The sequence below is a fragment of the Vombatus ursinus genome, unplaced genomic scaffold, assembly GCF_900497805.2.
Source record: "Vombatus ursinus unplaced genomic scaffold, bare-nosed wombat genome assembly UNPS02014176.1, whole genome shotgun sequence".
NCBI lineage: Eukaryota > Metazoa > Chordata > Mammalia > Diprotodontia > Vombatidae > Vombatus > Vombatus ursinus.
The window spans coordinates 1,175,343-1,190,737 of record NW_020953954.1 but is presented as its reverse complement, the minus strand read 5'-3'; the positions used below and the strand labels follow the sequence as shown (position 1 = coordinate 1,190,737).

The 15,395-nt window shown below is 52.0% G+C and overlaps 1 protein-coding gene across 1 annotated transcript in view; it reads left to right on the top strand.

The window, feature by feature from the left end:
• MUC6 (mucin 6, oligomeric mucus/gel-forming) overlaps positions 1–15,330 on the top strand; it is a 38,437-nt gene extending 23,107 nt beyond the window's left edge. Inside the window, exons 24-37 of the mRNA XM_027860201.1 lie at positions 1,689–1,845; positions 4,020–4,166; positions 4,900–4,962; positions 5,011–5,133; positions 5,178–5,520; positions 5,605–5,753; positions 5,892–6,066; positions 7,139–7,193; positions 7,246–7,477; positions 7,560–7,630; positions 7,718–7,931; positions 13,567–13,848; positions 14,156–14,210; positions 14,850–15,330. Of these exons, the coding sequence (XP_027716002.1) occupies positions 1,689–1,845; positions 4,020–4,166; positions 4,900–4,962; positions 5,011–5,133; positions 5,178–5,520; positions 5,605–5,753; positions 5,892–6,066; positions 7,139–7,193; positions 7,246–7,477; positions 7,560–7,630; positions 7,718–7,931; positions 13,567–13,848; positions 14,156–14,210; positions 14,850–15,330 (2,547 nt within the window). The remainder of the gene's footprint in view (positions 1–1,688; positions 1,846–4,019; positions 4,167–4,899; positions 4,963–5,010; positions 5,134–5,177; positions 5,521–5,604; positions 5,754–5,891; positions 6,067–7,138; positions 7,194–7,245; positions 7,478–7,559; positions 7,631–7,717; positions 7,932–13,566; positions 13,849–14,155; positions 14,211–14,849) is intronic.
• The last annotated feature ends 65 nt before the right edge of the window (positions 15,331–15,395 follow it).

Sequence of the window (15,395 nt, the reverse complement as noted above, 5' to 3'; positions counted from 1 at the left end):
CGCATTATTGTGCTTTGTGTAGAGTGCATGCATCGTGTGCACGTGTGAGTTCTGTGTACTGTATTTGTGCACACATGTGCATGAGTACACGTGACCGTGTGCATGTTCTAGTATGTGCATGTGAGCATTGTGTGCCATGCCTTTGGGGGTGTGCTGTGTACATGTGTGAGTGCATATATATGTGTTCTCATGTGTGCAGGTGTCACTTAGATGTGCCAGAGGGTATTGGAGTGTAGTGCAGGAAGTGCGGTGCATATATGAATTGTGAACATATCTACATGTGTGTGCGTCTGTGTGTGCGTATTTGAATATTGTGCTTGTGAGTGTGCCTTTGAGAAGGTGCACGTGCCTGTGTGCTTGTGAGCATGCTTGTGTGTAGTCATGTGTGTGCATATTTGGGGCATGTGCGTGCATGCGTGTATGTGTGCATGCATCATGCTTGTGCATGTGTGTGCAGACATGTGCACGATGTGCTTGGCCACTAGAGGCGGGCCTCTGGGACTCTACAAGGCAAGCAGGGAAGCAGGCTGCCTTGAGGCTGCTGCTGCAGAGGCAGCACCTCCCCCCCAGCCCCAGGGCAGTAGGCTGGCAGGGTGGGGCCTTCGCCAGCTCCCCCCAAAGCTCAGGCCCATCACTTCTTGGGAGCTTTTTTGCCGGTACCACCCTGCTCAGAGGAGCCCTCCAGCTGTGCTGCAGGGGGCCTGAGCACAGGGCCTGGGCCTTTCTCCCTCGGCCTCTGATCTCTGAGGAGTGATAGGAGGCCTTTGGGGAAGGGTGGTGATGCAGGGACAGAGAAGGCACACAAAAGCACACAGGCCCAGAGAGGCGGCCCCAGGCAGCCCGAAGCCATCAGGAATCAAGTCTGAGGGGCCCATGGCCCTCCCTGTTGGTATAAAGGGGCAGAGCCTGGCACTCCCTTCCGGCCAGCCCAAAGGAAGCCTTCATGGCCAGGCTGCACTGGGGCCCAGTGGGGTTCAGTCGGGCTGTGCTGGGCCCCCCTGTCCCAGTGGGGTACACAGCCCATGGAACCCCAGGAAAAGCAGGCTGGGGAACAGGGGATCCAAGGAAGGAAAGAAGCAGGGACGAAACCTTCCCTGTTTCCTCCCCACTCCTTGAAATGGGGGGCTTCCTCCCCAGTGTCCCCCACCCCAAGCATACCCCACAGTGTCAGTACAGGGCTCACAGACACCCCGGGATAGAACACAGCAGGCCCCAGGCTCCCCACGTCAGTGCTCTGGCCCCCCAAGCTGGCTGCTTCTCTAGGCCTCAGCCCAGGCCAGGGAAGGAGGGCTTGGGTACATTCCTCCCTCCTGTGGGCCACAGGGCATGGGTAGCCACACCCCCAGGCAGAACTGGCCCAGGGAAAGGCCCAGCCAGGCTCTGGCAGGGGTGACAGTGTCTCAAACTCACCTCCACCCCAGCTATGGCACAGACCTCTGGGAAGACCACCCAGGAAGCAACCAGTCCCCAGGTCCTACTTTGGCTCCCCGCACTTGGGGCGAGTGGCCTCCAGCACGTCCCAAACCTCTGGTACACACGGGGCCATAGCACCCTAAGCCCATTCGGCCAGAGCCTCAGAGCTAAAAGGGGCCAGGCTGGCCCCTGGGATCGATCTTGGCCCATCAAGAGCTGAGTAGGACTGCCTGGGAAGGGCCAGCACTGAGGTGCCGCTTCCCCTGTGCCCGTAGGTATACCGGCTGCCTTACTATGACGCCTGTGTGCGTGATACCTGTGGCTGTGACTCAGGAGGGGACTGCGAGTGCATGTGTGACGCCGTGGCAGCCTACGCCAAGGCGTGCTTGGACGTGGGTGTCTGTGTCGACTGGAGGGCTCCAGACTTCTGCCGTAAGGGTTCCACTGCCCACCCCCACCCCTGTCCTTGGACCCTCTGTGCTCTTCTCTTTGCTGCCCCCATTTCAAGGAGGTTGGCTTAGGCTGGTTGGGAGACAACCCTTTGAACAAAACAATGTCAAAGCTGAGGGGAGGGAGTTTCCCTGGCTTTGGGAGGGTAGCTCCCACTCCAGGGGGTCTTCAGGGATTGCCTCTTGGCCTGGGGACTGCTCCTGCAAGACAGGCTGAACCAGAGGCAGCCAAGGTCCCGGGGCACATTGCTGCCTGTTCTCAATCTCTGCTGCCTCATCATCCCAAGCAGGGGGCCAGAGCCCTCAGACCACGTTGGCAGAGCCCCATAGAACTCAGAGTGGGCCCTGGTTTCCCTGGGCTATATCTCCAGGGCCCGTCTCCCCAGATATGGAGGGAGCAGAGGGGCTGCAGGACCCCCACCAGGGAAAGCCCAGGTTGCTCAGGGTGGGGAGAGAGCAAAGTCAATCCTGGGAAATGATGTGTGACTGAGAGGAGAGGAAGGGCAGGATTGGAGGGCAGAGGAGCTGAGTTTGAATTCTAGCTCTGTCATTTGGGACCCTTTGTGTATCCTGGAACAAGGGCACGTAGCTTTGTCATGAAAGTGAGCAAGAATGGATGAGATGCTCTTGCCTGGACCCCTCCTAGTCCTGGAATGAGTTGAGATCCTTTAAGGCCCCCCCTTCCACCAAGCTGAGAAGTTCAGCTGCCAGCGTGCCCCAGGCTGATGCCTACACACATATCCATCTTGGTGCCCTTACTCCAGAATTACTACCCCCAGTAACTACCCCATACACAGCACACGAGGTTTACAAAGGGCTTCATCTGGTACTTGCTGTGGTCTTACAGCCATGGGGGAGAGGAGGCACTGTGGATAGTCCCCTTTTGCAGATGAGGAAGCTGAGGCTGAGAAGTGAGTAGATGTGGGGTCAGCTGCTTCAGCTGATGCTTGTCTGGTTTTTAAAATTCTATTTTATTTTATTTTCAGTTCCAAAGTCTCTCCATCCCATCAGCTGAGAAAGTCATGAGGGGGAAAAACATTACAGATGTGTAAATGAAGAAAAATAAATCCCCACTTTAGTTGCGTCGACAAAAAATAAGCCTGTCAGTTCTCTGAGAAGTCCATGTCTTTCTCTCCAGCTGGTTACATTGTATCTATCAGAGTTCCCAAGTCTTTCAAGGTTGTTTGTCTTTACAATGTCGATGTTACCGGATACATTGCTGTCCTGGTCCTACTCACTTTCCTCAGCATCAGTTCATGCAAGTCTTCTCAGGGTTCTCTGGAACTGTCCCCTTCACTGTTTCTTATTCTGTCACCTTCATGTACTGCAGCTTGTTCAACCATTCCCCCCTCAATTTCCAAATCCCTGCCATCACGAAAAGAGCTACTAGCAATATTCTTGTACATATGGGTCCTTTCCCCCTTTCTTTGATCTCTTTGGGGCATAGAGACCTCGTAGCAATATCACTGGGTCAGAGAGTATGCACAGTTTAATAACTTTGGGGACATAGTTCCAAATGACTTCCCCGAATGGCTGGACCACCCAGCTCCACCAAGAAAGAGCTAATGTACCTGGGTCCCAATAGCACCTCCAGGATTTGTCCTTTTCATTTTTCCTTTTTGTCAACTTTGCCAATCTGACGGGTGTGAGCTGGTAGCCAAGGCAAGATTTGAACTCGGTCCTCTTGACTGCACAGCCAGCACTGTAGCCACTGTGCCACCTCTCCCATCCTCTGGCTCAGCTCAGGAAGGCACAGAGATAAGCCACATTCTCTCCTCCCCTCTGTCATCTGCTTCAAGGGCTGGTTTCCCTCCCCCTACCCCATGCTAGTTCTTCCATTTGGCACCAAACAGAATAAGACTAGTCCTGGGCTAAGTTCCCATCTCTGCTTCTCAGCCCCCGTCCTTAGGGCAGTCCCTTGCCCTCTGGGCTTCCTCAGTTTCCCCATTTGTCTTTCTGCCTCCGAGGCCAGCCCTTTGCCAGCCTGTTGGTGTGAGCTCAGTTGAGGGACTCCTCTGCTGCCAGGAGCTGCCTGAGTGCATTTGGGGCATCAGCTCTACAAGGCTGGCTTTGTCCTGGCCTCTGCCAGTGGGGAGCTGGGCAGCACACAGGGGCAGAGGCTTCTGGCTGCTGAGTGGAGATGACTTTGTATTTCAGCTCCCTATTGTGACTTCTTCAATACCCACAAACTCATTGATGGAGATGGCAGCTACCAGTACACGGGGGAAGTCAATTGTACCTGGCACTACCAGCCCTGCCTCTGTCCATTTCAGCTCCAGAGTAACAAATACATCAACGTTGAAGGTGACAGCCTGACCACAGAGACACAGGCACAGAGTCCCTGAGTTGAACAGGAAGGAGAAGGAAACAAGCATTCCTTTAGCACTATCTGTGGGCCAGGCACTGGGCTAAGTACTCTGCACCTATGATCTCATTTGATTAGAGGGAAAGGGCCCTGAGCCACATCCCAGTGCTGGCATACTTGGGCTCTGCCATCCTCAGGCCCCAGGGCGCTCTGGCTCCACTCAGACACACAAGGTGGCCCTATTGGGGGAGGGAGGTTCTAAGGCTAGAAAGGCTATTCTGGCTGAAGGGTGTCCACATACCACCCATGGGTGCTCCTGTCTCTCAGTACTTGGGCCACAGAACCAGCTCTGTCCTGGGAACCTTGAGATGAGGCCTTGCCCTAGGAGTAGCCCCAGGGGGCAAGACCTGAGCCTGGGGAGCATCACTGAGAAGGAGGCAGAGAGAAGGGAAGGGGGCAGGAGACAGGGGAGGGAGGGAAAGGAAAGGAGGGCAAGGGGTGAGGAGGGAGGGGAGGGAGGGGAGCCCAGCCACCCTCACGGCTGGCCCCTGAGCACCTTTTGCTCTCTCCCCGCATCAGTGTAGACAGGCTGGGCTCCATTCTCCAGTGCCCAGACAGAGAGGCAGGTCCATGCTCTCCAACCCCACCCCCACCCCAGCTCCAGCAGGCCCTGTGGAGCTACACAGTAGAGCCCCACACCGCCTCACTCTCCATCCCCTGTTTCTCCCACAGGCTGCTATAACTGCACGGTGGACCAGTACTTTGACCATGAGGAAGGGCGTTGTGTGCCCTGTTGTAAGTACTCTTCCCATTGGCCCTCTGGGTAAGCAGCCTCATCCTCAGCTCAGCCCTTGGCCCTGGTCCAGCTCTCCAGGCAGGGCTCCTGGCACCCCAGGGGTGGGGGGGAGCTCAGCCTCACCAATGAAAGGGGTGCAGGGGCAGGGCCAGCTCCTGGGGAGGGGAGGGGTAGGATCCTCTACCCTCAGGGTCAGGCCCCCTTCCCCCTGCAGAATCCTTGCTACCCACAAAGCAGACTGGCCTGGATTTGTGGGCACAGGGCTCTCCAAAGAGGCTGTCAAGCAGGTCCCCAGGCTCAAGCCGCATATGGCCCTGTCCCTTGAGCTGCAGGCAGGGCCTTCATCAGGACCCTCTGGGTCTTCTGGAAAGGCTGACAACAGACAGAGGCTTGGCCCATGAGGACATTGGCCCAGGTAGCCCCCAGAGCCCCTCGCCATCAGTAGCAGAGGCAGGCAGACAGAGCGAGGCTCCAAATATGGGTGGCTTTTCAAGCACCCCCAAATCAATCAGCTGTTCCACCCTGCTTCCCTGCCCAGACTTTTCCCAAGGGCTCAGGTCCCTCGGGAATTTCTAGCTCTGGGCTTCTGCTCCTGCTAGAGAACCTTCCCTGACCTCTCTCCTTAAAACTGCCTCCCCCAGGAAGCTTTCCAGGATGCCCCCCCCCGGCCCTGCTTCCCTGCTCAGACATCCCAGAGCCCTTTGCCAGCACCCCTGCCGGGTGCTGACCCCTCCTCCACCATTGTGCCCACATTTCCCCACTTTCCCCCTGACCTGGGCAGAGGCTCTGGGTCAGTAATGCTGACCTCTCTCTGTCCACACCTTCAATTCCTGACCCTTTCATCTGGAGGGAAGGGAGACCATGGGCATTGGGGGAGGGGAGAGAGAAGGATTAGGGAGGGGGCACTCAAAGGCCCTTTCCCTCTCAGAAAGGCTGGGCAAGAGTGGCCCAAATGTGGTCCCCCCGAAAGGAGGCCCTGGCCAGCCCACCGCAGGGATCGAAGGGGAGAACTCAGGCTTGGGCCTTCTCTCCTGTGACCCACCAATCTTCTGCTTATGTTTCAGCTCAAATACCTCTCCCGACTCCATCAACAGCCACAACAGGTGACTCGGGCCCCCTTCTCAGCCCTGGCCCCTGCCCCATACTGCCAGGGAGGTCTTGACAGGCCTGGAGCACAGGGAGGTTGCTCCTGACCCCCCTCCCCACCATGGCCTATGAAGAAAGAAACCCTGACTAGAAGCAGGAGTGTATATGGTGGGGAGGGGGTCAGTCTGACACAGAAAAAAAGCCTGAACGACCAAGAATGGCAGGCCTCCCCTGCCCCGCATTTCAGCCAGAACACCCTAACAGCACAGCACTTCCAAGGCAGAGAGCTCCATGGTGGGGCCTTGGGGGTGGGGGTGGGGGTGGGGGTGGGGAGGAGACAGACAGTTCCCGGGCTTGGAGGCAGACAGCAAAGGCTCCTGCTGCATGACTGGTCCAAGGCCTGGTAGGGCTGCCAGCCAAGGAGGAAGCCAGAGAGAGGAGAGGGTCTGGGGGAGAGATGCTGATGGAGAAATTGGCCAGGCAGGTAGGCAGGCGAAGTAGGGGCCAGAGGTCAGAGCTGGCAGCCTAGGCTTCAAAGTCCAGTCTTTGGGAGAGAGCGAAGGAAGGAAGATGAGAAGGCTGAGGAAGGCTCAGGAAGGGAGTCAGAGGAAGACAGGATAGAAAAGCAAAAAGACAGTGCAGGGTGGGAGACGCAGAAGCCAAGGAAGAAGCTGGGCAGGCCTCCAAATCTGTGACCTTGTGAAAGCTTCCAGAGGATGGGTGGTCATGGAGAGGTCTGGGAGAATGAAGGACTTCAGAGTTAGGACATCACAGAGACCGGTCAGAGGAGCTGAGAGCAAGTGTTGTCAGTGTGCCGTGCTCACGGGGTGTGGGGTCAGAAGACCTGGCTCTGAGGAACCCAAGGGACGTGGAAGACCTGGGCACGTGCTCTCATTCCTCCGAGGCTCAGTACGACCGGCCTCCCAGAGATGCCGAGATGCCCAAGGGGGAGATGAATGGGAGTTTCTGTCCTCCTCACTTCTGTCCTTAGTGCCCAGGACCCCTTGATTAGATGCCATCCCCAGCAATCACCCTGCCCCAGTCAGCTCCTGTCTCCTAGTGAGTCCCTGAAGCTCACCCCTCAAGCAGGCCCCGGAGACAAGAAGAGGATTTCAGTGCCCTGAAGGACCCCAGTGGGGCACAGGTAACACTTAGGCTGTTTCCCATTAGGCCCACACTCCAAAACCACGCCCGAGAGCACCAGGGGAACAGAAACCACCACCGTGTTCACCACCAAGCCTCTGTCAAGCCCCCTCCAGACACTCGGCACATCATCAGCGTTGACCAAACCAACTGGGACAGTGAGCTCCTCCTCCAGACCGACCTTGGCTAGCCCAGTCACTTTTCCAACAAGCCAGAGTGGCTCCCAATCCTCTGGAAAGACCACCTCGGAAGTCCCCACCGGCACACAGCCCGGGCTCACAGGTGGTAAACAGCATTCTGCCCTAGGCACTCCTGGCGCATGGCAGATCCCAACTTGTCCACCCACCCTGAACGTCTCTACACTCAGCCTTTGAGGCTTGTCAGTTTCACTGCCCAGAGCAGCGGGGGGAAAGAAAGGAGCCAGCAGCCTCCCAGCAGGCCAGGCAGCACTGTGCCACGTGAAATTGGCTGGAATGGGGGTCTTACAGCCCCTTCTTAGGGTGGACCCTAGGCCCTGCCCCCCAGCCCCTCCGTTCCGGGCCCTGGCTCTGGGCTCCTGAGAAGGGTAGACTTCCCCTGAGGACCCCCGCTTCCAGACAGAGCTGCAGTGAGGACCCAGTCATTGCTCAGGGCCCTGACTTCAGGTCCGCTGCTCTGTGTCTGGCCTTAGTAGAGGGTAGCTATGTGGGACCGTGGGCAGAGCACCAGACTTGGGATCTCAAGAATCCCAGGAATGTCAGTATGGCTAAAATCCCTCCTCAGACAGTAACTGTGCAGCTATGAGCAAGGCAGTTCATCTTACTCAGCCTCAGTTTCCTCAACTGTAAAATGAGTATAAATTTTACACTACTTTTCTCTGGGGTGTAGTGAGGAAGGCACTTTGCACCCCTCTAGGGGCTCTGTAAACACATGAACTGCTTTGTTCTCGCTCTTATTTCTCATTCCATCAGCGTAGGGAACTCCTGGCTGGAAAACTCCATCCACCAATTCAGCTCAGCACCTGCTCTGAAAGTGAGAGCGCTAGAGGGTTGTCTGGGCATTGAAAGGGCAGAGGCAGGTCTTGTGCCCAGGTCTCTGCCCAGTGAGGTAATGTGTGCCCAGCACTTTGCAGGCCACAAACACTGGAGAATACTAGCAAGGATTAGAATTAACCACTCTCAGGCGAGCTATCATTACTTTTGGAGAGCTGTTCCTCTCCCTCCTCCCCCACCCGCACCCAAGGAGAGTCAGCTGGGAGGGATCCCCTGCAGGTGCAGACTACTCTTTGGCCGGTTCTGGGTCTCTGACCAGCTAGACCTTCACTCCCAGTCATGCCAGTGCAGCAACCTAGAACCTCCTCACAGAATCTCAGAAGGGCATGACCAGAAGGGACTTCAAAGACCCTCAGACCAAGCCTAACTTTAGACAAGAATTCCCTCCACAGCAAAGGGTTCTTGACCTTCTGCACAAGGATCTCCAGGGAAGGGAAGCCTCCTCCCTCCCAAGGCAGCCTTCCTCATTTCCGGACAACTCTCACTGCTAGGCCATTTTATCCTGGCATTGAGCCTACATTTTCCCCTTTTCCCCCATTGTTCTTGGTTCTAGGCTCTGGATTTAAACAGAATAAGTATGAATACTCCTTCCCAGAAGAGCTGTTTGATTACTAGATGAAAACAATCATGACTCATTACTGTTACTATCTTTGATGAAATTATTGACTGTTTCTAGGATTTGTCCTTTGTCCTACCCATTCTTTAGGATTAAGTTATTTAGTTTCCAATTAATTTTTAATCCTTGTCTCATGGCCTTTTATTTAATACAATTTTTATTGCATTGTGGTCTATAAAAGATACATTTAATATTTCTGTGTTTGTCTTTGAGGTTTAGTTGATAGTCAGTTTTTGTGAAGGTGCCATACAGAGCTGAAAAATAGGCATGTTCCTTTATATTCCTATACAATAATCTCCTGGGGTCTCTCATACTTAACTTCTCTAAAATTCTATTTGAGTCTTTCACTTCTTTTTTGCTTATGTTTTGGTTAGATTTATCTAGGTCTGAAAGTGTTAAATTGAAGTCTCCCACTTTTATAGTTTTACTGTCTATTTCTCCCTGTAACTCATTTAACTTTTCCTCTAAGTATTTAAATGCTATGTCATTTAGTACCTCTGTGTTTAGTGTTGCTATTCATTAATTGGCCATGGTATCTTTTAGCAGAATCTATCTTTTGTATCTTTTAATTAAGTCTCATTTTTTGCTATTGCTTTGTCCAAGATCACGAATGCTAACTACCCTTGCCTTTCTTTTGTTTGTTTGTTTGACTTCAGCTGAAGATTAATAGATTCTGCTCCAGTCTCTTATTTTATGTCTGTGTGTGTCTTTCTATTTCAAGTGTATTTCTTTTGTTGTTGTTGTTGTTTTCTTTTTGTGCTTTTTATGACTAGGCAATGGGGTTAAGTGATTTGCCCAGGGTCACACAGCTAGTGAGTGTCAAGTGTCTGAGGCCGGATTTGAACTCAGGTCCTTCTGACTCCAGGGCTGACGCTCTATCCACTGCGCCACCTAGCAGCCCCTCCAGTGTATTTCTTATAAACAATGTACTGTTGGCTTTTAATTTCTAATCCATTCTGCTATCCTCTTCTGTTTTGTGGGCGAGTTCATCCCATTCATAATCAGCTATGATTGTTAATTGTGTATTCCCTTCTATCTTATTCTTTTATACTTCTCCTCTTTTTTTCTGCCCCATCTTTATGAAGAAAGGGAGAGTGGTGAGAAAGGAGCACCAGTGCTCTTGGTTTGGTATAATCTGCTTCTGCCCCTTTTCTCTTTCCTTCACCCAGGTTCATAACCTTTCTTTTCCCTTAAGCCCTTTTCAAAATCATCCCTCCTTAGCATTTGTTTTGCTTAAGATTAATGTCTTCCTTAATCTACTCTTTCCCCCTTTCCCATTTGTTTAGTCCATTATGACTTCTCACTTATGTTTACCTTTTTATGTTTCTCTTGCCTCCTGTGTTTCTATTTCAAAATTTCTATTTGGTTCTGATCTTTTCATCAGGAATAAGTCCTCTATTTCGTTAATGAATCATTTTCCCCTATAAAGTTTTTCTAAGTAAGTTTTTCTCATTTCCAAGTCTATATTTTTTTGCCTTCTGGGATATAGTTTTCCCAGCTTTCTACTTCTTTATAATTGTGACCACTAAGTCTTGTGGGATCCTGATTCTGGCTCCTCTGTACCTGAATTATTTCTTTCTGGATGTTTGCAGTATTTTCTTTTTGACCTGAAGTTCTGGATTTGGGGCTATAATATTCTTGGGAGTTTTCATTTTGGGGGTTTCTTTTAGGTGGTCACTGAAAGTCAGGTTCTTTCGATTTCTACTTTGCCCTCTAGTTCTAAGAGTTGGGAAGTTTTCTTTCATCATTTATTGAAATACCATGCTTAGATTCTTTTTCGTGGTCCTGGCTTTCAGATACTCCAGTGATTATTAAGTTATCTTTCTTTGATCTGTTTTCCAGTTCAGTTGTTTGCTATAAGTTACTTTACATTTTCTATTATTTTTTCAATATTTTGACTTTGTTTTAATATTCCTTATTGCCTCAAGGAGACTCTGGCTTCTATTTGGCCAATTCCAGTTTTCAGGGAATTTTATTCCTGGGTAAGGTTTTGTCCATTTTGTTCCAAAATGTTACTTCTGTTTCCAAATCTTCCATCATTCTCAATTCATTTCCTTTTTTTCCTCTAGCACTTTCATTTGGTTTATAAAATAATTTTTAGCTCTTAAAAAAAAACTCTTGCTTTATCTCTTCCAGGAATTCCAGTAGGTTTTTCTTAGATGTTTTGCTTGAAAATGTTTTGGAGTCATTCCCTTCTTCTAGGTTTATGTTTTGGGCATCCCTGTCACCGTAGCTCTTTATGGTGGAATTGTTTTTTTTTATTTGTTTGTTTACTCATTCTTCTAGCTAACTTCCCAACATTAGACTTTACAGTGGGTTTAGGCTCTGTGTCTGAACTGAGCTTTTATCCTTTTGGGTTCTCCTGATGCTTTCTTAAGGTAGTGTGTTATTTCAGAATCTCAGGGACAACTCAGCCTAGGGATCTGCAAGTTTTCAGTGCTCCCAAAATGGCGTGATCCAGGGCAAAGTCTTATTCCTGCCTTCCTGGTCTGAGCTCAGCCAGTTCTTGACCTGGGTTTGGGTCTGTACAACATTCCTGTTGACTTGACTCTGGTGAAAGATTCCAGTAGACTGTTGATAGAGTCACTTGCTATCAGCCAGCTGGGAGCTCTACTGGTCTAGAAGGACAGAACTGTAGGCTCTCCTTTGGTCTGGGATTCCTGCCCTGGTTCTTTCTCTGCAGGCTTCAGATTGAGCTAGAAGTTGGGACTGAGACCCTACTCTGTTTCTGGGGCCAGAGCCCACAGATGCTGCTCACTTCTAAACTATCTCCTCACTGAATACACAGCCCAGGGCCCACAACCACTCCTCATCCGGGAATGCTGCCTCAAGACACAGATGCCTTCCTCAGTCTACCCTGGATCCATGAATTAAATCTCATGCATGACAGAGCAGCCAGTCGACACCTGTTCCCACATCCTACGTGAGATCAGGATCCCACTGCATGGATCTGGGACCTCTTCTTGCCCTGATGCACAGACTCAGTGCCCCTTCAGTTCCTGTTCAGTTCCTGCCCACTGGAATGCTCAGCAAACCCCTGGCCATACCCTGTCCCCAGTTTCTATGACTTCACTGTGTCTCTGGGTTGCCCTGGGCTGGAAAAATGACTCTCTGTGGTTTTCTTTGCTTGGATTTCCCAATCAGAATTCAGTCTGTTTTCTAGTCTTTGTGGAGGAGGTGTTGGAGGTGTTGGAGGAGATGGGTTTACTTCTTTCTGCTATTCCACCATCTTGGCTTCATTCTTCACAATCAGGGTTTCTAAGCAAAGGCCAGAAGGGGAAGCGGTAGACCCCACACAGAGCCTGCTGGTGCAGTGGGCTAGAGTGATAAGAGCCAATCTCTGCCCAAAGCTCCCAGCAAGCACCTGGGAACTGGACTTCACCCCACTTCTCCCCAGCCTTTCCAAAGAGCCCTGAGGGAGATGCAGTCATCACGTCTCCCACATCTTTCAGTGCCCTGGGATAGAGCACATCAGAGCCAAGAGCTTGACATTCATAAGGAGGGCCACACTCTCCCCTTGTCTCCCTACCTTAGTTCCCAAGTCCCTGTTCACTGCCTTGTCCTGTCCTCAGTGGAGAAAACCTAAGTATAACAATGAGCAGGCTGCTCTTCTCTCTGCTGCCAGCGATGCTCATCCCATCCTTCCCAGGCAGGTCTTTTCTGTTCTTGAACCCTCTTTTCCCCAATATTGCTAGAGAACAAGTACACAATATTGGTGGTTGGCGCTTTCTACAGCTTCTGGTGAGCTCTTTGTGTTCATTGCGAGGCTTAGGGATCTGGTGCATCCTTACAGGACCTGCACTGGCCCCCATCTTCTGGATGTGCCTGAAGACTCTCAAGTTGGCAAGGAGCTTCCTTGTGCAGCCATATCTGGCTCTTTAGACAATATCCACTTTCCACCCTCGTCAAAAGTCCTTCTCTTCTGTGTCCTGAAAATATCATTCTTGGGGGCATCTCATTGCTCTGGGGCTGACTTATCCTGTCTAATTCCCTGTGCTCTCCAATACCTCCCCTCTGAACTCCCTGAAATATGCTCTGCCCAACTCCAAGGGGTGGGTCAGACTATGCCCATCTTCCTCTCCTCTATCACAAGAGACTGAGGAAAGGGTGGCTAAGCATGGCCACAGGATTGACCAGCCTGGATTCAACCCCTGCCAATTCAGCCACTCATTAGCTGGGTTCAAGCCAATTACCTCGGAGTGATCTTCAGTTTCCTCAGCAGAAAAATTGGGACAGCGCCACCTGCCTTTGGTGTTGCCACAAAGGTTGAATGAGGATAATGCATGGCAGGTTCTCTAATTGTTGTTATTGCCCAGGGATCTCCTTCCAGCCAAAGTAGGAATTGCTGCAGGGCCCCCACCCAGAAGGGCCCCATGCTAGGCAGCATCCTGCAAGCATAAGGAGAGATGTGGCATATGTAGGGGCCATGATCATGACAGTGTCTGCGTGTGGACATAGGATACACATCCTTGACGGGTGGGGAGATGGAAGCCCTGGGGCCAACCTTGCTTGAGGAGTTTGGGACCTTGGACACAAGGCGGTGAGGAAGCATGTTGAGGAAAGAGGAGCTGGAGTGATAGGCCATGGGGGAATGCCAGGCAGGTGTCCCCCTGGAATTGAGGGCATGCACTGAGGAAGAGAGGGGGAGAGGCTCAGCCATGTCAGCTGCATGGGGTGGGCACCAGCAGTAGTATGGCCATACTCTAACTGGTCCTTGGTTCCCACAGCAACTCCTTGGGGAACGATCACCACCACCATCACAGTGGCAGTCACTTCCTCAGTTCCCCCTGAAACCCCAGCCACTTTCCCACTGGCCTCCACCACGACAAGCTCCCCAGTCACACAAGCCACTTCAGAGAGCCCAGGATCCCTCCAAACAACAGTCACACAATCCACGGCTCAATCCACTGGGAGCACCACAGCAACCTCAGGGCCATTACTGTGGCCCACGCTGACCACAGCCACATTGGCAGAGACCTCCAGAGGGCCAGTGTCTCCGCCACCCTCCGGTGAGTGCTTTTGACCACTGCCAGCCACTTCCCTGCTACCCAGGTACCCTCTCCCCTGAAAACTTACCCTGATGAGAACTGGATTGAAGGGCCAGGCAATGCCAACTATGTAGAGTGCCGGGGAGGGTAGGAGAAGAGGAATGGGGGCAGCATCCCTGAGCTTCCCCCAGCCAGGGCTGCAGCAGATCTCAGCCAGAAGGCAAAGCCTATGGTCTTCCTGGTTCTGGATGGTTCCTCTGGAGTTAGCCCAGGCTCCCTCTATCCCCCAAATGTCGTTAGGGCATTTCCAACTCACTCTGTTCAATAGACAGTTATGAAGGAGGGGAGCTGCTGAGTGCAGAGCCCTATGTTCAGCGCTTGGGGTCAATGGCATGACCCACAATCAGCACATTGGACAGTCCCTGAGCCAGACCTGAGCAGAGATGAAAAACGGGGAGGGGCTAGCTCTACCAAAGGAAGACAAGCGGTGAACATGGAGAGAGCTCTGAGTTCTGCTAGTAAGGTAGAGATCCGGGCCCGAGGGCAAGGATTTTGTCTGGATCTACTTCAATATCTAGAAAATTAGAGAGGTTAGAAAAGGTGACCTGCCAGGTCCCAACCAGCCAAGAAGGCTGAGAGGGGAGAGTGACCTTCTCCATGCAAATGGAGAGCCCCAGTTCCTGCATTACCTGCAAAAGCTGCCCGTGACATATGGCACACTTTAGAGAAGGGTGATTTGTCCACTGGGGAAGAAGGTCAGGATTGGGTCACTGTAAGGCTCAGGATTCACACCGTGTCCCTTGAGAGACTCCATCCTCTCTCAATATGGAAGCCAGGACCAAGGTCAGAGGCATTGGCTGGGGTCTCCTAATGAGAGACAAGTTGCCTCCACTTGAGACCCAAAGAACACGGGGGCTGGAAGACAAGAGGGAGAACAGGAGTGGAAATGAAATTTGGCTCTAATGTCCCCACAGCCACATTAGTACCCACAAGAATGACTGAAAGCACCCCAACAGGCACAGGAAGCAAACCCAAAACAACCACGAAAGGCCACTCTACCAAGACAGCAGCCGCATCGCCAGGGACCAGCACCCCTACCCAGACAGAGTCACCAACACCCAAACCAGCATCAGAGCTGACAACCCATGCAACGCGAACCTCATCAGCTGCAACTACCATCATGCGCTCTGCCACGACACTGAACGAAGCCACTGCCACAGGACACAATACAGCTTCACCAACACGGACACCCTCCAAGTCTCCCTATACAATGACAACTTTATTGCACACAAGCCCGGATCACAGCACAACTCAGGTCTCATCTACCACTCCAACCACTTCTTCAGTCACAACACCCAAACAAACAACCACTGCACCCATTTCAAACGTGGTCATGACCACTGCCACCTCCTCTACTATAACCGTTTCCCAACCTGGCACCCTCCATTCAATGTCCACTGTTCATCCCACTATCACATCTCCTCTCACCTTCAGCACTTCTGAGAAGTCATCCACAGCTCGAACACAATCCACTACACACACACCATACAGGACAACCCGTCATCCAT